Source organism: Rhynchophorus ferrugineus, unplaced genomic scaffold, assembly GCF_030347505.1.
Source record: "Rhynchophorus ferrugineus isolate W39M unplaced genomic scaffold, kcgeb_rfMv2 rfM9, whole genome shotgun sequence".
In the NCBI taxonomy this organism is placed as follows: domain Eukaryota; kingdom Metazoa; phylum Arthropoda; class Insecta; order Coleoptera; family Curculionidae; genus Rhynchophorus; species Rhynchophorus ferrugineus.
Window position 1 is genome coordinate 4,802,004 of NW_027472588.1, and position 22,830 is coordinate 4,824,833.

The 22,830-nt window shown below is 32.7% G+C and overlaps 1 protein-coding gene across 2 annotated transcripts in view; it reads right to left on the minus strand.

Moving 5' to 3' along the window:
* Positions 1-2,714: 2,714 nt before the first annotated feature.
* vg (transcription factor vestigial) overlaps positions 2,715-22,830 on the minus strand; it is an 80,727-nt gene continuing 60,611 nt past the window's right edge. For both annotated transcript variants that reach the window (XM_076413177.1, XM_076413178.1), the window contains exons 4-5: positions 16,030-16,350; positions 2,715-3,007 (exon numbers count right to left, since the gene is read on the minus strand). In XM_076413177.1, coding sequence (XP_076269292.1) covers positions 2,958-3,007; positions 16,030-16,350 — 371 coding nt within the window. In that variant the 3' untranslated portion in view covers positions 2,715-2,957. The remainder of the gene's footprint in view (positions 3,008-16,029; positions 16,351-22,830) is intronic.

The window sequence follows — 22,830 nt, forward strand, 5'->3', positions numbered from 1 at the left end:
TCATACTTTAATAAGAGTATAGGGAATTACTTTCTTAACAATGTTTGATAAAGACCTTAGCTGAAATACAGCATACACTCCTTTCCAAATCACAACAATGAATATTACATTTTAGCTATAAAATAAACTAGAACAAAATATATATAAGAATAAAATGCTCAAATATTTTTTTACTACAGATTACCAGTAAGATATGAAAACATAACTGAAGAGAGACCTATTATTTATCCCTCAAAATTAATTTACAATGTTAGTAACAATAAACAAATTCTAACAAAAGACTATAGTTACATAAAATTATATAAATATCGAAGATAATTCAGTATCTTCCCACCCTATCAGCATCCAACAGTTGTTGTACAAATTTATCAAATTATTTTTTTCTATACCTGATGGAAATTATCCGAACATCAGTGTAATTTACATTTAATTAAGAATATTACAGCAATAAAATAATCATTTTCTACCTTCCTTTACAACTTAATAGCCTGGGATTAATATAAAATAAATATATCCCTACAATATTTGATATTACCGGATTGTGCTAGATTAGTGTCACCATCTATACAAGTGACGCCAAGGAATGATCAAAACTGAATGATATTTTATCAATTATTGAAAAAAGAATGGTGAAAATGCATCTTGTGAATAATAACTCACGTGTGCTTTATGTGAAGTTTAATTTCCATAATATTATGAACTATAATTGTGTCATTTTCATTCATCTTCTGAGAACCTACTTAAAAAAATCATATGACACGAAACCACGCTTATGAATTTTTTGTTTATTTAAACGAATATAACTGTTTACAAATAGAAAGAAGTATCAATAAACCTAAGTAATGTTCTACATCTAAATAATCATATAGAAGAAAATATACAGCTCTTATCGTCAATACTAGAAATACTTATATTATTGTTCGTCAAATTTCAATTAAGAAAGAATATTATTTAAGATTATTATTTAAGAAAAAAAAGGAAAACTGTATCTACAAGAAGAAAAAAATATTTTCAGGAGAAAATCTTCCATGAAAGATAATGAGATATAATTTTAATGAATTTTATGAATTTAAAGCAACGTCTTGCAGCTCTGTCTTTGTTAGCTTCGAAAATGGGAACCTGTCGTATTCACCAAACATTGTTCGTTATTTACTCAACTTACTTACTCGCTTACTCTTATCTTTATTGTCACTTACACTGGCTGACTAGCAATTTAATTTTTAATACAGATTATTAGCCAAAATTTAAATGACCTGGATGTCTAATAAGGGATAAATATTTAACGACGATACGTACAATGTTTCATGTTCTCTTAAATTGACAATCAACTGTAAAGAAAAGATAAACACTATAAAAACTTGTATTTTTATCCCAAATTTCAATGCAAATTTTATAGATATTTTTTTTATTGCAGAACTGTTCTATTCGAAAAAACAAAAAGGGAAATTTATTAAAAAAAAGAGTATGATATAATATTGAGATATTTAAAAAACATATTTTATTGAAATGGACATTTTTGTTGAATAATAAAATTATCTCATTACTTTCTGCCTCACTTTTTGTTATTGAATTTGAAATGTTACTTTGATGAGTGAATGAAAAAGTATTAACACATAATTTTATATATATAGGCATGCCGCATGTTAATGCAGTTTATTGAAAGGACCAATGAAAAACTGTTACACGAAATTACAACAAATGAAAAGAAATGAATATATTAATTCCACAATAAAAAATACTAATATATATGAAGAAAAAGTCTTTTTATGAAAACTGCTTATTTTCCTTTCTCTTAAAAATACTGGAATCATACAGCACCTGCCGTATTCAACAGACATAGCCCATTTATACTATCACGCATTCTTATCGATAACACTTATTCTAGGTGACTAGCTATTTAATTTTTAAAAAGATATCGATTTTTGGCAATCTTAGAAGAGGTGTGGAAAGATATGTTTAATAATATAATTTATCATATTTAAGTGTCGAATTCACAGTCTATAAAAATTATTAATTATAATATATATTTTCACTAATAATTTTATTATTAAAACAAATCTTAATCTTAGAAGGAAATAAAGTATTCAGTCAATTTGTATAGTACTTAATATTAATAATAGTGCCCTGTAATATTCTTGGTAATTTCACAAGCATTCGTTACAACCTCGTGTTAGACAAAAACAGAGCAGATGAGACTCAAAATTAAAAAACTGTAACTGTACGTACTGGTTAGTCGGAACATACTCCCAACTTGACAGATCAAAGAGATTAGTTAGTTAAAAAGCATACTAGGGTACAAATATGGGATTGTGCTCTTTCTTCTATTAATTACCAATGCTTATCTCTGCGTATCCAACATTAATCTCAATATAATCAACAATAAGTCCTCCGTGAGTCTTTCTTCTATTTAGAATCAACGTAGTTCCTCTTACTAGTCACCTTGGTGATAAACAATACCATTTCAGATACAAATTCATCTGTCGAATCAGATTCAGAACTAAATTCCGATTCAGTCGTTATCAGTGAATTGCAATCGCATATCACTGCGTCAGCTCACCAAGCTACGTCCCATTGTGCGCCTGGACTAACACGTGAATGTTTGCTAAAGCTTGGCTGAGAAAAAGTAGAAACAATAATCTGATTTGATCTGAAGCTTGACGATAAATGTTGAGGGGGAATGAAACTCTAGGTTCGTCAAAATAAAACACAAAACATAAATATTAACTTGTAACTTTAATACTTACAATCAGACTTGATATCATTTGAACAATGATCGTTCTGACATAATTAAGGAACATTTATTTAAAATAAATGTCGAAAAACTGTCCTGACCAAATGTCCCGTCGACACTTTACATCGCATATAGTTTGTACTCTGTTTTCATATTACACTTAAAATCACTTTGCGTCACTTAATCCTAACTATAATACACCAGTACGGTCGCACAGCACGTCCCTTCAGAACCAGTAAAGGTCCTTGGAGGAGTCTTGTACTTGGGCTTCAAGTCCTGCAATAAAATAAAACATATTAATATCATATCATTTACGAACTCTTTTTGAGCCTGCTTTCATCTAACCAAGCTGTTTTAATAATATATTGCTAATGAGATGCGATGACTCTGATAAATATTTAGAATTAAGGGTTCCGTTTATATTAAAATATTTTTAACAAACAAATTGAACCGACTTCAATAAATCAATAAGGAACTCACTAAAAATTAAAAAATAATCAAGCTTAGATTTTTAACACGTAAAAAAGCGTTTTAAAATAAAATATGAACATAATAATCGTTATAATAACTAAATAAAAATAATCAAAAACCCTATTTAACCTATCTAATACACGTGTTTTATATTCTCCTATATACACACAATTTAGCTTAATACCTACTTAAACATATTTATCTATTTACAATATTATTTTAACTACTACCGACTACTTTCAAATCGGTGGTGTACTCAAATAGTTATATTAATTTAGATTTTTTTTACACACAAAATTATCTTATTATTTTTGTATTGTTGGCTCGGCACCGACTTCAAATTGATTAGTTGGTAATAGTTAAAATAATATTTAAAATCATCATCGACCATATTAAAAAGAAAAGGGAAGAAGTGGATTTGAAATATCAAAAATTCATTAATAATTCATTGGAATAAAATATCAATTGACTGTAAAATAACAAGTTGCTATATGGGCCTATGAAATCTAGTCATTCTCTCAGATTTCATTTAGCTTAGATAGATTTAGAGAGAAATAGATTTTTTAACTCGATTTATTATACAAATAACAGATTTTATAACTAACTTTCATTCAGAATTCATATAAATATACTTTCATTCATTTTTGGTACTTCCATATAAAATTCTTTTACAACCACTGCGCATAAAATTGGGATTGACGAAGCAATTTGTTAAATTGCTTCCCCAAGATTGAGATCAAAGTTTCAAAGGTGTCACACCAGACATTAAAAGACTTATGACTGAATCCGCAATCATTAGACCTTAACTATAAACAAATCATCAAAAGGATACTAGAAGCATTTCAAGCTTTAAGTTGCCTAATGAGTATAATGAGTGCATTTAATTCATTCCTAGCTTGACTACTTTCCGGAAAATTTAGTATATGAGTGAAGAACAAGACCAACAAATTCACCAGGACGTTAAAAAGTGGAGAAAAGGTTCCAAGGAAAATGGAGCGACTAAATGATATCAAACTACTGTTGGATATTTCAGAGAAATCTTCTAGATTATTTCAAGAGAAAATACACCAAGAGGAACCTCACTGGGAAAAACAAAAGATTAGCGTGTGCTAGTAAACGTATATTAGATAAAAAAAAATATGTGTCGTTAAAGGTTTGCAAATAAAATAATATTTCCAAGCCTATTTTATTTATTTTAATATAATAACTCATTGAATTGCGAAAAAAGGTATCATCTTATGATATATCATAGAGAGAAAAAATCTAATACCAACATACCAGTTTGGGTTTATTAACAAGCACTCAACAGTTGACCAGGTCTACAGAATAACATATGTTATTGAAAAAGCCTACGAAAGTAAAAAAGTATGCTCAGCCATATTCTTAGATGTAGCATAAACCTTCGATAAGGTTTGACATGAAGGCCTTGTTCATAAACTACAGAAAAGTTTACCAAAACACCCCACCGAACTATTAAAATCGTACATTACAGCCAGAATGTTTAGAGTTAAGCAAGAAGAATCTTACTCTACAATAAGAGAATCTAAAGCAGGTGTACCACAAGGAAGTGTACTGGGGTCAATGTTTTATCTACTATACACTTGCCATATACTGCAAATGGAGAATATTACGATGGCTACATTTGCTGATGATACTGCGATTATAGTTGTCGGAGAAAATAGTGAAGTAACCATACGAAAATTACAACAGGCAAGTGACAATATAAATAATTGGACACAAGCTTGGAAAATAAAAATTAACGAAAGTAAATCAGTGCATGTGCAGTTCATCTACAATCAGACCGTACAAGCGCCAATAACACTGAATAATACTATCATTCCATGTAGCAACAACGCTAAATATCTCGGAAAGAATCTTGATGCAAATTTTCGCTGGAAGGAACATATAAAGAAGAAAAGAACTGGAATTGAAATATAGGAAAATGTATTGGGTAATTGGAAGAAAATCTAAATTATTAGTACATAATAAGTTGCTATTATATAAGCAAATACTGAAACCTATATGGACATACGGAGTTCAATTATGGGGATGTTCTGCAAAGAGCATCATAATCAAACTACAAATTCTTCATAACAAAGTCCTGAAAAGTTTTGTGGGCGCACCCAAATACTAAAGGACTGATTACCTTAACTACTGTAGGAAGAAAAACTTCATTCTCATGAGGATATTGAAGTACTGCAACTTTTGTATACCACCAGAATAGGACACAGACTAAAATCATCTGATCTTGTTTAGTGTTGTGTAGTGAGGCGCATATAATAAAAAATACAGCAAAATATAACATGTAGCAATAACATGTATAAACATTATTTCACCAGAGACTGAGATAGGGCCGATGGGACCTCCTAATTATATATCTAGATTTAAGTTAATATAAAGACAAATTGTAGGTTGATCGAAAACGACTAGTAACAATGTAATAATTAAATTTAAAAAAATCTTATGCTATAAAAACGAAAATTTTAAACGTTGTATAAAAAGGTAATTCTTGTTATTGTTAAATTTTGTCTCCATCACGTCATAAAGGTATCAGGGTATGAGTAAGTCAACAAATATGTGATTAAATTGGTTTAATTCATACAATAATGAGAGAGATTAATATTAAAAAAGCTCCTGGTTATGACTTAATTACTGGCAAAATTTTAAAAGAACTATCAGAAAAGGCTATAAAACTATTAACATATATATTTAATGCTATGCTACGAATTAATTACTTCCCTAGTATCTGGAAAGTAGCTAAAATATTAATGATACTTAAACCATGAAAAATACCAGAAGATGTGACCTCCTACCGACCTATAAGTTTACTACCAATAATCTCGAAAGTTTTCGAGAAATTATACATAAAAAAACTAAACTATACAATAGAAAAAAGAAAAATTATTCCAGAACATCAGTTTGGCTTTCGCAATAAGCATGGGACTATAGAACAAGTGCATAGACTTGTAAACCAAATAAATGCCAAAAGATATTGTTCGGCTGCTTTCCTAGACATATCTAAGGCTTTTGACAAAGTATGGCATACGGGCTTGCAGGTTAAACTAAAGAAACTTCTCCCTCATCCGGACTATCAGCTACTAAAATCGTATCTCACTGACAGACATTTTATTGTAAATCAAGGCGATGAACATACCGAATTAAATCCCATATATTCAGGAGTTCCGCAAGGTAGTGTACTGGGTCCAGTACTGTATCTTCTGTATACGGCTGATCTGCCCACCACAAAAATAACTACTGTGGCAACATATGCAGACGATACAGCAATCTTAGCATCCCATGAAGATCCAGTCACAGTATAAATAAACCTACAAACCCACCTGGAGCAAATACAATTATGGTTGAAGACATGGCGCATTAAAGCCAATGAATCAAAATCCACGCATATAACGTTTACCCTGCGAAGAAGAACATGTCCTCCAGTAAATATCAATCATCGTCAACTCCCCCAAGCAGAGCATGTTAAATATCTTGGTATGCATTTAGATCGATGCCTAACCTGGAAGAAGCACATACTCTCTAAACGGAAACAACTGGGACTAAAATTATATCAAATGTATTAGCTCATTGGGCGCAAATCCAAGTTATCATTAGATAACAAGGTATTGCTGTATGAGTCTATACTCAAGCCCATTTGGACATATGGAATTCAACTATGGGGTACCGCTAGCAAATCTAATATATCCATCATTCAACGGGTCCAAAATAAGGTGTTGCGTGCCATTGTTGATGCTCCGTACTATATTTCAAATAAAGTGATACAACGCGATATTCCTCTAGAACCTGTAACGAGTGTAATCCAACGTGTTTGTGTGAAGTACTTCGAAAGAGTGTCAGTGTATCCCAATGTACTCGCTAATCAGCTAAATATGCGACGTGATAGTGAAGTGCGTAGACTAAAACGTTTAACACCACCTGATCTGATTACTGGACATATGTAGAGTTTAGAATAAGCATTAGAATAAGACTAATTAATTAAGATAATATTTTATACAGAAGATTGCTTAATGAAGTGATTTTCTACATGCCATGTATATATAATATAAACAGAAGAAATACTTATTGCCAATAGGGCAGATTGTGGACTCACGAAGAGTAATAAAAAAAATTGGTTTAATTAAAAACAATATTACTATTCAGGTTTTTTATACATATCCTAGAGTAAAATTATGAAAAAAAGAAAACAATGAGAAATAACAGTAAACCAAAACGGCGCGGTGTTGATATAATATTCGAATAAACTGATGCGGTTCGATCGAGCGCAGTGAATTAGAACATTCTGCAGCTTCCTAAAGCGATCGGTAGCCCCAGAAAAACTCGAGCGAGAGCGAGAAGGAGTGTTGGAAAAAGAGAGACGGCGAGCGCGAGAGACATCGAAAGGGGAGTAAGAGACGCGACCTGCACTTCACGAGATCAATAACTCGCTTGACCGGGACTGACCAATGGCGAGACGGCCCAGTCCCCCAAGGTTCCGCCCAACTCCCCTTCGGAATTCTTCCGGCTGTTCCGCGCCGTTGAAGATGGCAGCACCGCGGTCGCGGATAATACGTCGACGGATTCTCGGAAGCCTTACGAGGGTGGTCTCCGGCGGCCGTACTCGGTAAACTAGTTCTTCATATCAAACAATGACGTTTTCTTTTTGTTTCGTACAGTGAACAGATTATTTTCAAGTCTCGATCGGCAGATGCGTCTTCTACGCCCGGTTTTTTTTTGGTTTGCCTGTCGTTCAAGTGAAGCATAATTGCGAGACTGTTAATGATCCAGAAATAAAAGGAAAGAATCAAAAATTACATCACTAACGCGTATTTTATTGTATGAAAATACTAAAATGATCCATCTGAAGCTTGTTCTTTCGACAAACTCTTTCAGCCAAAAAATATTTTTTAGATTTAAATAGCGCCGGCTTGGTGACGCAGAGGGAAAGGCGACAGGACGGTCCACCTACTGCTGGGGCATGGTAGTACATATATGTTTGTGGTTGTTTCATATTTGTGATTGTCCTAGGGAAGAGTGCTAACTCTGACAAGAAAAATGATCCCCGTCACGCCAGTAACCAGGCTGAGTAAGACCGGATGTCTTCTGGGATCGTTTCTAAGTTGGTCACTAGCCAGTCGGTAGGCTTAAGCCGAAGATCGTGGTTCGGAGCCCACGTTAAACTGTAGGTCCAGTCTAGATAAACCCTGAGTTGTTAAAAGGAGACTTTAAAAATATATAAAAAGTATTTAAATAGCTTTAACCGTTAACGAACGAACCAACTGTTTTCTGGCATGGGATGGGAAAAGGACGCAAAATGGCTACCACACTAGATTTTTCTTAATTTCTATGCTATTCAATAAAAAGTCAACAGTGGCATCTACCATGTTAGACCGGAAATATATTCAATGATAAGATGTGAATACATCAATTTTGTTTATTTATATTATCCAGAAATTAATATCAAATGCTTCAGTAATTATAAAAGAATTACATCCCTTCCTTGTAGAAACTACATTAATTTCATGTAAAAGTACTTTTAAAACATTCTCAATTTTATATTTTACATATTAACATAACTATCTATTGTTCCTTATTATTTACAATTATGTATGTGCAGCTATTATCTATGTAATTACAAATTAATTATAAAAAATATAGGAAGTACTTTCTCTATAACTAGAATTTCTTGACGAGTCATTTATTATTGTTTTAAATAAGATTATAGGTACAATATATTCTCAATATCTTTAATTTTTTATCTGTTATAGTTCAATCAACCACAACAGCTATGATATGCTCCATACTTTCTTACTTCTGACTGTGATTTTGCAAGTATTTCTAAATGTATTTAACTTTTAAACCAATATGTAATTTGATATTAGTTCAGAATTTAGTTAAATCGAAGTATCAATAAACTTAAATAAAAGCAGTACCTGTACTTTCGATCAACACTGTAGTAGCTCTACGGATATATCGATAGTTGTAAAAGATAGTATCGAACTTAGAGTTTTGTATTAAAATATCGATATTAAAGCCTAAGGTATTTGAAGGGAAGTATCGAAATTTTGTTTTAAGTTTTCTCCACCAGCTGCTGTACGTATGTGTACGTGTTGTGTATATCATATAATGATCTTTGGGCATTAGTCTGACAAGCATAAACAAAATTGCATGATAATTTCAGTATAAAAATAGATTTGTTCGAGTTGGATCCCGCATAATCTAACAAATGCTGAAAAATTGTGACAAATCATAGATATATTCCTGTGGCGTCAGAACAAAAGGGAAATCGACTATATAGGTATTCTAAGATGTTCCAAAAGGAAACAATATTCGCGGAAAAGCAACACGATGCAAATAATTTCTTCAACATTACCGGCCAGCTATAAAGAGTGGCGTTAGAGCAACATCAGATGGTCGATTCTGGTAAAGACTCAATGGTAAATGGAGATTTGTTTGCCACAAGAATGCAAACAGTCACACATCAGCTCAAACAATGAAATTTCATGCCAACCAAAATGTTTAATTGATACGTTATCTGTCGTACACTCTTGATTTTGTACCTAGTGTCTTTTTTTATTTTCGTAAACTGAACATAAGTAATGTAGACAACAATATTTGAACCCTGAAGAAGCGGATGATGTGTTCCAAACGAGTGTCTAACGACCTTCTTGTGTGACCTCAATTTCAGTGAAAAAAATTCTGCAAAAATTCTAATACAGTATTTGGAAAACTGCCGTCGAAAAGAATAAGACCGATCATAAAGAGAAAACCCCAATACCTACAGTTTGAGTTTATTAATAAATATTCAACAATGCACCAGGTCAGCATAGAATAAATGATGTAATAAAAAAACCTCTGAAGGTAAAAAGGTATGTTCAGCTATATTCTCAGATATAACACAAGTCTTCTATAAGGAATGGCATGACGACCTTGAATATAGTATTCGTATATTTAGAATCAAAGAAGAAGAAAGTTACTCTAGAATAAAATAAGTTAAAGGAGTTGTACCGTAAAATGTCTTGGGACCAATTTTTTACCTCTACACATGTGATATATATGTTACTACTGTAGAAAAAAAAAGAAGCCACACCAAAACTACAACAGTCAATGTGTGCCTGTCGCAATTTGTAAATTCGGTTTTGAATCACAAAATGTTTTCCTTCTCATTTTATTCTAGTTAAAAGTGACTCAATGCTGCCTAATTAGTTCGAACACTTCAACGAATGAATCTATCAAAGTCGTCCGGTTGTCAGACGTATGCAAAATTCTTTAAATAAATAGTGATAAGAGGTTATAACTTTAACCTATAAACTGTAGTTTTTAGATGTACTATAAACAGTTTCGTCCCATTATTTTATTTAGATTAGAATTTTGTTGTATGTCAAAGCCAAACTGAACTTAAACTCAGTGTTGACGCGGCAACATTGCGACATTTTGACGTGATAAATTTAAATGACGTATGTACAAAATAACTTTGAATAGACTATAAATTGGAAGCAATAGATATGTTATTTACAAAAATATTTTTAATATATTAAAAATTAAATATAAAATATTTACAATTATTTCAACATGTAATATCTTTCAAAGTCCAGAACGCGCAGTATAGAAGAAACATTGGGTATAATCACCGCTGTTATTGAATCTTTTAAAGAAGAATAAATATAATTTAGGGATAACCTGCACAAGATCAGAGAAAAAAATAAAATAACGGTATAGCCAGAATAATCAAATTAAGATGAAAATGAAGCGAATGAGAAATATAATCGATACTATGGACAGAGAAAAAAGGAGAGGCAATGTAGTTGTATAGAGATTAGCTGTAAAATCAGAAAGTGAGAACGAAATAAAATAAAAGAGATATAAAGAAACACGAAATGTATATGATGGTACCGTTAAAGAATGCCATAAAATTCGATGAAAAGTCTATAGAAAACTGAAACTGAAAAATTTACAGACTATAGATTTAAATTATTGTAAAGACATTATAATTTAGTCGGCAAGGACTTGGACTAGTAATGATGTAATAAATAAATTAGTATTTTATTATGAGGCCTGAAATATAAGTGAAAATTATTTTTTTCCGAATAAAGAAAGACTCCATAAACCAGTACATCAGTTCAATATTGTTTTGTTTTTCTTATCAGATCAAAAAAACTTATCAAACAACCTGGTACAGACCGGACACCCTATTAAAACCGAAAAGAATTATGGTAGCAAAAGCGGTCCCCCTTTCAACATGGAAACCCTTCACAACCGAGATGGAAGTCGGCGATAAACGAATGGCGAAGGGTTGTAATTGTTTTTGTTCCTTCAGTGGCGTGACCTGTTATCGAGTCGTTCGGCCGCTGCCGTTACTCCTGCGACTCGTGCTGCCGTCAGCCACAAACTTACGTTAATTACACCAGAAATGTTATATAGGCAATAGAATGATGCGGAGAGAAAAAAACCGCGATAAAAACGTCAAATTAGTCGGATAGTTCCTTTAACATTACCACATTCCTCGCGATCTGATATATCGGCCTATGCTAAAGTCTCGGTCGCGTTTTTTCCCTTCCTCCTGCTGCTGCAATCATTCCGCTTATTTTCATACAGAATGTATTAATCTGTAAATTATGGGGTGTGTTCGCCGCGTTACGCCGATGTTTTTAACATGAATTTCCATTCAATTACAGTGAACAGCGAGAGAAAACGGCGAACACCGTATCAGAAACGCGCAGCTCAATTAGAATTATTGTAATTGGCCTGTTTATATTTAGAATCTCAACAGCTGGGGTTATGATACTCAATAATAAAGCTTACGTTAAAGAAATTTGATTATAATTTTAATCGTTTTGCTCAAAATCAAATAGGTATACTGGTTAGTCGGAACATACTCGCAATCTGTCCTAATATCAAGAAATTGGTTCGTTTATCAGTCAAATATCAGACCAATATAGATATACTAGCGACCCGCCCCGGCTTCGCACGGGTGCAATGCTGATACTAAATTAAATACACTACAGAAAAAATATGAACGTTGTATATAAAAACATAGCGGCCCGCTCCGACTTTGCACGGGCATAAAATATATATGCCTATGTCACTCAATGAAAACATGATTAAAATCGATCCAGTATTTTTGGTTCATTCATTACTGCCCTTGGCCTGCACGCTTTAAATTTGGAGTAAAACAATTCCTCTTCCCCTATACTTACTATGAAGATTTCCTGCTATCTTTGGAATATCTAAATTCATACAATTTTTATTACATTACACATTTTTAAACGCAAATTTTAAATTTGTAATATCTCCGAAAATATTTGTTTAATTTACATGCTGTAAGGAACCATATTGATCTATATTAATTGCACACTGTATTTAAGGTACTTAACTCGATAAGGATTAATGCCGTATTGCTTAAAATAGCTTCGTAAATAAGCCATTTTCTCACGTAAAAAGTAAACAATAAAAATGGTTAATGTGGGTTATCCCTAAAAGATAAACATATACCATCGCGGACTTTTTTGTAGACCTTTTTATGGTGTACAATACTGTAGTACATTAATTTGATCTAACTCGTAGGGTTAGGCAGCGTTTTTGCTAATTGCTAAATAAGTTTAAAAAAATAGGTTAATTTACGACATCCCGTTAGAAACCTCTAAAATTAGCAATGTTGCCTTAGTATATTATGCATGTATTATACATATAAACCTTCCTCTTGAATCACTCTATCTATTGAAAAAAACCGCATCAAAATCCGTTGCGTAGTTTTAAAGATTTAAGCGCATATAAGGATATAGGGACAGAAAAGGCGACTTTGTTTTATACTATGTTGTAGTGATACTGAGCTTCATTAAAAAATAAAACCAACTAGCTTTTCCATTAATTACCAATGTATATTGTTACTTAACCAACGAAGAATTATACGATGGCCTCAAAATCAAACGGTGCTACAAAGTTATTTACCGGACAACACGTAGGAAATCAGAAGATCTTCAATCTTCAATCAAACCAAACCGCACGAACTTGTTTAATGTATAGGTGTTTCTTATTATAAAATTACTTTAAGTATTCCAATTCAATTTTTACTTGGGAAATACATAGTGATATATTTTTCCCACATTCGTCTTGGTTATGTATTGATGCAAGTACAATACAACAATAAATATAAATTAATTTTAATATTAATATTGTATCCAATGTAATATCCAATACAACACGTAATAAAAAAAATTATTGTTTTGATATATTTAGAATCACCACAATTTTATTTTCGTAAGACCGAAAACTCATAGAAAAAACCTAATACTAACACAGTTTGGGTTTATTAACAAGCATTCAACAATTGACCCGGTCCACAGAATAACAGATGTTGCTGATGATTATGCTAATTATAGCTTTCGGAGACAATAGGGAAGAAGCCACACGAAAATTACAACAGGCAAGTAACAATATAAATAATTTGAAACAGGCTTGGAAAATAAAAATTAACAAAAGTAAATTTGTGCATGTGCAGTTCACCTACAATCAGACCGTTCAAGCACCAATAACATTAAATAATACTATCATTCCATGTAGCCACAACGCTAAATATTTCGCAATGAACCTTGATGCAAAACTTCGCTGGAAGGAACATATTAAGAAGAAAAGAACAGAACTGGAATTGAAGTACAGGAAAATGTATAGGCTAATTGGAAGAAAATCACAATTATCAGTGTATAGTAAATTGCTATTATATAAGCAAATACTGAAACCTATAGGGACATACGGAGTTCAATTATGGATGTTCTGCAAAGAGTAATATAAAAAAAATACAAATGTTTCAGAAAAAAGTCCTGGGAAGTATTGTGGGCTCACAAAAAATACTACAGGACTGACTACCTACATCGAGACCTCCAGATACCCACAGTCAATCAAGAAATCAAGAGTATTGCAAGGGGACATGAGGAAAGACTCCATTCTCATACGAATATTGAAATATTGCAACTTTTGGATATCACCAGAACAAGACACAGTCTCAAAAGAATCAAACCATCTGATCTTGTGTAGTGTTGTGTAGTGAGGTGCATGTAATAAAAAATACAGCAGTGACATTTATAAATATTATTTCAACAGAGACTGAGATAGGGCCGATAGGTTCTCCTGGTTATATACCTGGATTTAAGTTATCATAAAGACAAATTGTAAGTTAGTCGGAAACTACTAGTAACAATATAATAATTAAATAATAAAAAAATACCTGAAATCTAGTCCAGTTTACATATTCTTGGAACAAACATGTGTGAATATTAATATATTTAACGTATAGAATCTTGTTGACCAATAGAGTTGAATCGATGAGGAACGATTGGAGCCTCCATCAGAACAAACCTATCATAAAATATTATGCCCATTGCCATTGATGGATTACCGACGAGAACTAATAGAAAAACAGCTGCAAAATGTCACAAAACGAATTTTCAACATGACAAATGCACCGCACCGACGTTTCATACACTGCAAAATATGTGAAAATCTAATTAAATAGGAATTCCTATTCCAGTCTCCATATTCACCAGATATTCCCTCATCTGGTCATTTATTTCCATCAATCTTATAAGAAAAACTAGATAGTGGTGAGAATTATCATGTTTCTTTAATTTAAAAAGCACACAGTACACATATTACAACTACACTCTATTCAAAATAACAGTGAACTCACGTCATTAAGATGTTTAATGTATTGCCTACCCTACCAGAATTTGTAAATTCGTTTTAGAATCATACAAAATTTTCTTTCTCATTTCATTCTAGTTAAAAAGAGACACAATGATGTCTGATGAAGTTCGAACACGTAACCGACTCAGTCTACGAAAGTCGTTCACTGAATAGTTTTTTCAATTTAAACATAATTTAATAGAATTATTGCAGAGTAAACTGTTAGCCGGGAAAGCCTTCGTAGAAAGCTTATATATATGCAGTTCTTAGAGGGATGTAGAACATCCTTTCACACTCTGTTGTGTAATAGAGGATTTAAATGGTGTAAAGATACTGCAAGAAGAGATCTAATGGAACTTAACAGACATTGTATTTAAAAGAACAAAATTTTTAAATACAGAACAATAATTTAATAATCTTTTTAACTAATGTAAAATGAGAAGGAAAAAGCCGCTTAGAGTTTAAAACAAATTATATATTTCCATAATTCGATGACATCTATGATGTGTATTGTAGCAGCAGTTGTAGTACGTTTTTATGCCAACACATTTTTTCCAAACAGTTTAATTTCTTCCCTGATCTCTTTGTCTTTGAGAATAACCTCATTTCTAATGTACCATGGCGAGTTAATAATACTGCGAAGAACTTTGTTTTGATAAGTTTGAATAATACTGATATTAGAATTATTTGTGCAACTCCATAGTTATATACTGTAGGTCCACACTGACTTCAAAACCTGTTGTGGAAGTGATAAATCGGATTGTCGCCTAAGAAATTACCAGGCATTTTGAGCCTTATTAAAAGTTCTACTTGTTTCTTGTTAAAATGGCTATGTTTGACATTTTCGCACATTAATATAATGATTAAAAGATAATTCTTTTGCATCTTTTGTCAAGTATTCTGTAGAGCTACGAAGACTGAACGATTGCAAATGTAACGAATTAAAGTATATTCTGGGTAAAAATGTAGTTGTTCGATAAAAATACAACAAACAGTGTACAAAGTTGAGAAACAAGTCATGTTTTCTCACAGCATCTACATGATCACATTGTGATGTCAATGACGATGATGAACTACACATTCGAAAAACTATCAGTGATGATTTAACTAGCTTGAAGACAATCAAAATTAGAAATTACAAGATCGATAATTACCTGACATAGTTGGATACGAAGGATACGCCGACTCTATGGAGGGATGCTGCCAGTCCATAGCTTTGCACGGCGCGTGCGAACCCATATGCAGACGAGATCCAGGTAGAAGGAGGCCACCGTACTGGGCCGCCATGTTGTGATGGTGGTAGTCGTGGACAGCGCGATGATGCTGACTGTACTGATACCAAGCATCGCCGGGGTGATAGTGTTCGGAATAGAGGTCGGCCGCCGAAGTGCCGTGGTGCCCGCCACCTGCTCCAGCGTAATGCTGACTGTCCCAGAACGAGGGCGGGAAATTTCTTGCAGACATAGGCGAACTTCCTGCAAGAAAAAAAATTAAATTACATATATATTTTCCTATCACTATTTTCCGTTCACATTCACAACGACCATAATGCAAAATAATCTGTAATTAGCGTTGGGAACTATCGACTGAAAACTGTCGAAATAGTCGATAGTCGCAAAACAGTCGACTGTTTTGCTCAATTCGTGGTGTCAGACGAAGATGTACGAACCCTTTCCTGTATAAATTGTGAGAGACGAAAGGACAGAGATAATAGCTTGGAGCAGTTAATTTTATATGTGCTTATATTTTCCAACGGACGTATAAGACAGATGGAGATTTACATATTCATTCACGTACCAACTTTAAAAAGAAAAGGAAAATATAATTACTGAATACCATTAATTTCATTTTAAGCGAAGTAAAATTAATTTTATATTTATGTAAGCCTAAATTGAGTACATGTTTGTCAAGGTCGCGGCTAGAACGACAAAGCCAGAACGTAAAGGTCAGTCGAATGAAACTAGTAGAACCAAAAATAGTAACTAAAAGTACACGACTGAAACAGTCGATAGTAAAAAGTAGTCAATTACAAAACAGTGGATAGTCGATTTTAGTCGATAATTGCCAATACTATGCGTATTGTTACAAACCTAAATGGGCTCACCCGTAACCATATTTTAGACGATTGAATCATTACGGAGCGAAAGGTAAAAAGATTACAAATTTCTTTTCTTTCTTTCGATTTTAAATTTTTGTAAGTCATCTTCTGTTGTTCTATTTTTCTATTTATATGTGTAAATTTAAAGGAAATCAGTTTAAATAAGTCATAATAGGAGTAGGATGTGAAGGTTCCAATAAAGTTAATTATTTTCGTAAGGATTCTGCTCTAGCGCAGAAATGGCTTAAATAATTGATAAAAATGATAAAATATGATAAGCTTCAGCAAATCTCTTATGATTCCCTACATCAGACTTCGACACAAAGTTATGTTCTTTGCATTTCAGATCGACCAGATGTCTGGATATTCATTACTAAACCAAAATGCAATTCCTAATAAGTGTTTCATAAAAACTTTTATCGATAATTGAATTGAGATACATAATATAGTTTATTCAAAGTTTTTTTGTACATACGTCATCAAGATGTTAAATGTACTGCCGTAATTTCTAAATTCGTTTCAGAATCAGACAATATTTTCATTCTCATTTTATTCTAGCTAAAAAGAGACACAATGCTGTCTGATAAGTTCGAACGTGAAACCCAACTAGCCTGTCAAACGTAAGCAAAATTATTAATTCTAATCTACAAACAATTATACGTGTGTTCTTAATTGTAGTTTAAAATCCTTGGATAGTATATGCATTAGATGTACTATAATGTTAAAATAAACTATATATGTCTGATAATATTTTTATTTCATTATTTTATTTAAACTAGAAAATTGTTGTATGTCAAAGGCAAACGGTACTAAAACTCAGAGTTGATGCGGCAACATTACGACTTTTTGACATCACAAATTTGGATGACGTATGTAAAAAATAAATTTGAATAGACTGTATATGTTCAATCACAGATCATTTCCCTTACACATATTTCTCAGTAGATGCTTTTGAAACAGACGAATATGTGCCTTCAAATTTATGCTAATTAGAACTGGACAGTATAATACCCAGAAAGAGTAAGAACTAAGTGTATATGTGATAATATTGCAAGCAAGAATTGTTACGTATATTTTTATAGTCCTATTGTTATGTTATAACCTATTATCTAAATGTTATTTAACGATACCAGAAACCTATTTAAATTTGTTTGAGTGCGAAGCTATTTCTAGACTGCCTTATTTATTGGAAAAAGAATTATATATGAGATGAATAGTGTCAATTTAAGTACCTATAAAAATATATAAGGAAGAAAAGTTTATAGTTTTTTACTTTATAATATTTAAGGAAATAGCAACATACAATTAGAAAATAAGTTATCAGATTGAACATTGTTTATTATCTATTTCAAAATTATTCTATACAAATAGAAAGTAGTATTTAAATACAATATTTCATTAAAATCTAATTTTCCTCTGTAGTAAATAAACATGCTTGGTGCGCCCTCAAGTAGTTAAGACGAACAAAACTTGGCTACAGCTTTATGTAAGGGACATCGCCTCTATAACACAAATCTGACTGACATCCAACTCGAAGGACAAGTTATTTTAAACTTTGATTTGATCTATCTAACTACTCGTAACTTTCTCTTACTAACAAATAACTAGAACTAACAATTCAGCACTTTATTTTGAGATTGGATGCATTGGATATTAGAGTCACTGAGACAGCTCCACAGAAGAATTACACACTTACTCCACACTAGTCTTAGTATTTCCTTATTGTCTTTTTATTATTACTCTTAGTTCTTTTCTTGTTACTATGATAGCTATATTAGACATGCTACCAGTGTTCCATAAGTATTGATTTATATGCAATAACTTGTTATCTAAGGATAATACCAATGATGATACTAATGATAATCCTATGATGATCTAATCTAATGATGATACCTTGGATATGCATCTGACAAGCTAATACATTTAATACAGTTTAAATCCAAGTTGTTTTCGTTTAGCAACTCTGTACTCCTACCAGGTGAGACGTCGGTCCAAATGCCTACCAAGATATTTAGCATTCTCGGTTTGGACATGTTCTTCTACACAAGTGTTACAAGTGTAGATTTTGTTCAATTTCCTTTAATACGCCATGCCTTCAACCAAAGTTATATTGCATCAAGATATGTTCGGAGGTTGTTTGGTACTGTCATTGGATCTTCGTAAAATGCTAAGATGGATGTGTTGACTGCATACCAAGATACAGTATCGTACCTAGTACACTGTCTTGCGGAACTCCTGAATATATTGGATGCAATTCAGTGAGTTCATCTTGTTTTATATTGAAAGACCTATCTTTTAATCTGCAACCGAATAAGCTTTCTGTAAATTGTGTCAGATTTTTGGTCAAGCAACCAATACCTCCTCCTGGGCTTGATGTTCCTCGCCTTTCTTTTTATATGCTCTTTATATCTAAACTTTGCATCCTGAGTCACGCCAAGGTATTTTACTGTGTTGGTATAAAGAATTTGCTTATCATAAATGAAGACACGTTTTAGCGTGACACTCTTTTTTTGTTAAATCAATGACTTGAATTTTAAAACAATGATAAGAACGTTTTTTGACAAAAAACACGTTGGAGTTTTCACTCTGAGTATTTGTTACTACTGATATTGCCTTATTATCAGTAAATATGCCTTATATAACGTTCTAGAGAAGTCACTAATGTGAAAAAGATACTGCCCATGTTTAACAAGGAAGTATCGATTAATGAAATAAGATTTCAAGAGCAGGTAGAAATCCTTAGGTATGTGCGACTTTATGTTATAGGAATCTTGCTTCCGAACATCATCAGTTTCTTAAATGTAATCAATAATAATTATTGCACTATTAAATACCGAACTACCTCGAATTGAACTTGCATCAATTATATTTTATTTGTTCATTCAGCACGATGTTTATATTATAATTTTCCCTATCAACCGACGGAAAACAATGGATTTCCCAGAAGTTAAGTCGCAAAAGAACCGTCGCCGCTGTCTTGTTGCGAACGGTAGTGATAAAAGTTTAAAAGCGATTGTTCCAAGACAAACAATAGGTCGTCGCCGGCATCCCAAGTGACTAATTACGATAAAAAATTCGGTCGCATTTAATCGGCATTAGACAAACATTGGTTCGGCCAAACGGGAAATTGGAATTACGGTTTGTGACGATCGATTATCTAGTAACGATCGCAACTGGGAACCATCTCGTAATTATTTTAAATATTATTTCATCTCCATGATCGATCTCTATCGTAATTCATTTGTGATGTTGCGATATTGGCGGTGATAAAAGATTGATTGATTAATGTTATTGGTTTACAATGTTCTCATCATATTAACATTTTTTTGGAGGCTATAAACACAAACCAAGAAATAATAACGAAAACTAAGGGGCTAGAACATACTAGTGGGCTAGTATGTTGAACGTTCCAAGAAAACTCAAAACAATAAAGCAAGAATAAAATAATAAAATAAAATTGAGTATAGGTTAAAGGCCTCTTATGAAACTGTAGCGATCTTGAGGCATGTCGAATTTTACATCGTGACAATCAACAAAGTACCCAGAAATATAATCCCAGATGTTGAACACGGGCGGTTGAATGCGAAAAGGTCAAGAAATGGTAAAAAATTTCTTGTTTTTTTTTCAAACATTCGTAATTTGACAGAAAAAATATGTTTATCTTTGATACGATATGAGAATGCAAATATATAAAAGATCTAAACTTTGAAAATATGAAGAAAGAATAAATTTTTTCAAATTTAAGAACTAGATTACCATTCCAAATCGAACAGAACCAAGGCATTCAAGAATACCTAGAAAACTTGACATCAACTGAGGCTACAGACTATTCGTTGTGGAAAGCAACAAAAAAGCTTAGGAGATCCCAGCAGCATAACCCACCTATTAAAACAAGCGAAAATAATTGGGCGAGAAGCAATAAAGAGAAGGCCGACATTTTCTCAAAACACTTAAAAAATGTTTTTAAACCTTTCCAGTCTCAGCTACATAAAGATGACAAAAATAAAATTACTAGCTTTCTAGATTCGCCATTTCAAATGGATTTACCGCACGAGAAATTAACGGTCAAAAAAGTTAAACATACAATAATGAGAGAGATTAATATTAAAAAAGCTCCTGGTTATGACTTAATTAGTGGCAAAATTTTAAAAGAACTATCAGAAAAGGCTATAAAACTATTAACATATATATTTAATGCTATGCTACGAATTAATTACTTCCCTAGTATCTGGAAAGTAGCTAAAATATTAATGATACTTAAACCAGGAAAAATACCAGAAGATGTGACCTCCTACCGACCTATAAGTTTATTACCAATAATCTCGAAAGTTTTCGAGAAGTTATACATAAAAAAACTAAACTATATAATAGAAAAAAGAAAAATTATTCCAGAACATCAGTTTGGCTTTCGCAATAAGCATGGGACTATAGAACAAGTGCATAGACTTGTAAACCAAATAAACGCTGACCTAAATGCCAAAAGATATTGTTCGGCTGCTTTCCTAGACATATCTCAGGCTTTTGACAAAGTATGGCATACGGGCTTGCAGGTTAAACTAAAGAAACTTCTCCCTCATCCGGACTATCAGCTACTAAAATCGTATCTCACTGACAGACATTTTATTGTAAATCAAGGCGATGAACATACCGAATTAAATCCCATATATTCAGGAGTTCCGCAAGGTAGTGTACTGGGTCCAGTACTGTATTTTCTGTATACGGCTGATCTGCCCACCACAAAAATAACTACTGTGGCAACATATGCAGACGATACAGCAATCTTAGCATCCCATGAAGATCCAGTCACAGCATCAATAAACCTACAAACCCACCTGGAGCAAATACAATTATGGTTGAAGACATGGCGCATTAAAGCCAATGAATCAAAATCCACGCATATAACGTTTACCCTGCGTAGAAGAACATGTCCACCAGTAAATATCAATCATCGCCAACTCCCCCAAGCAGACCATGTTAAATATCTTGGTATGCATTTAGATCGACGCCTAACCTGGAAGAAGCACATACTCTCTAAACGGAAACAACTAGGACTAAAATTATATCAAATGTATTGGCTCATTGGGCGCAAATCCAAGTTATCATTAGATAACAAGGTATTGCTGTATGAGTCTATACTCAAGCCCATTTGGACATATGGAATTCAACTATGGGGTACCGCTAGCAAATCCAATATATCCATCATTCAACGGTTCCAAAATAAGGTGTTGCGTGCCATTGTTGATGCTCCGTACTATATTTCAAATAAAGTGATACAACGCGATATTCCTCTAGAACCTATAACGAGTGTAATCCAACGTGTTTGTGTGAAGTACTTCGAAAGAGTGTCAGTGCATCCCAATGTACTCGCTAATCAGCTAAATATGCGACGTGATAGTGAAGTGCGTAGACTAAAACGTTTAACACCATCTGATCTGATTACTGGACATATGTAGAGTTTAGAATAAGCATTAGAATAAGACTAATTAATTAAGATAATATTTTATACAGAAGATTGCTTAATGAAGTGATTTTCTACATGCCATGTATATATAATATAAACAGAAGAAATACTTATTGCCAATAGGGCAGATTGTGGACTCACGAAGAGTAATAATAAAAAAAAATAAAGATTACCACTAGTTTCCGATATAGTTATGCAACGGTTTAGATGCCGCGTCATTTAAACAACTATATCTACGAAAATAATTGAATTTTTTAAAAATCCCTTTAAGGGCATATTCTTATTGGATTCGCCTTTAAACATATTCTTTTAAAAATCGATTTTTTCAAATTTCTAAACTAGATTACCACTAGTTTCGGATATAGTTAGGCGACGGTTTAGGTACTGCGTCATTAA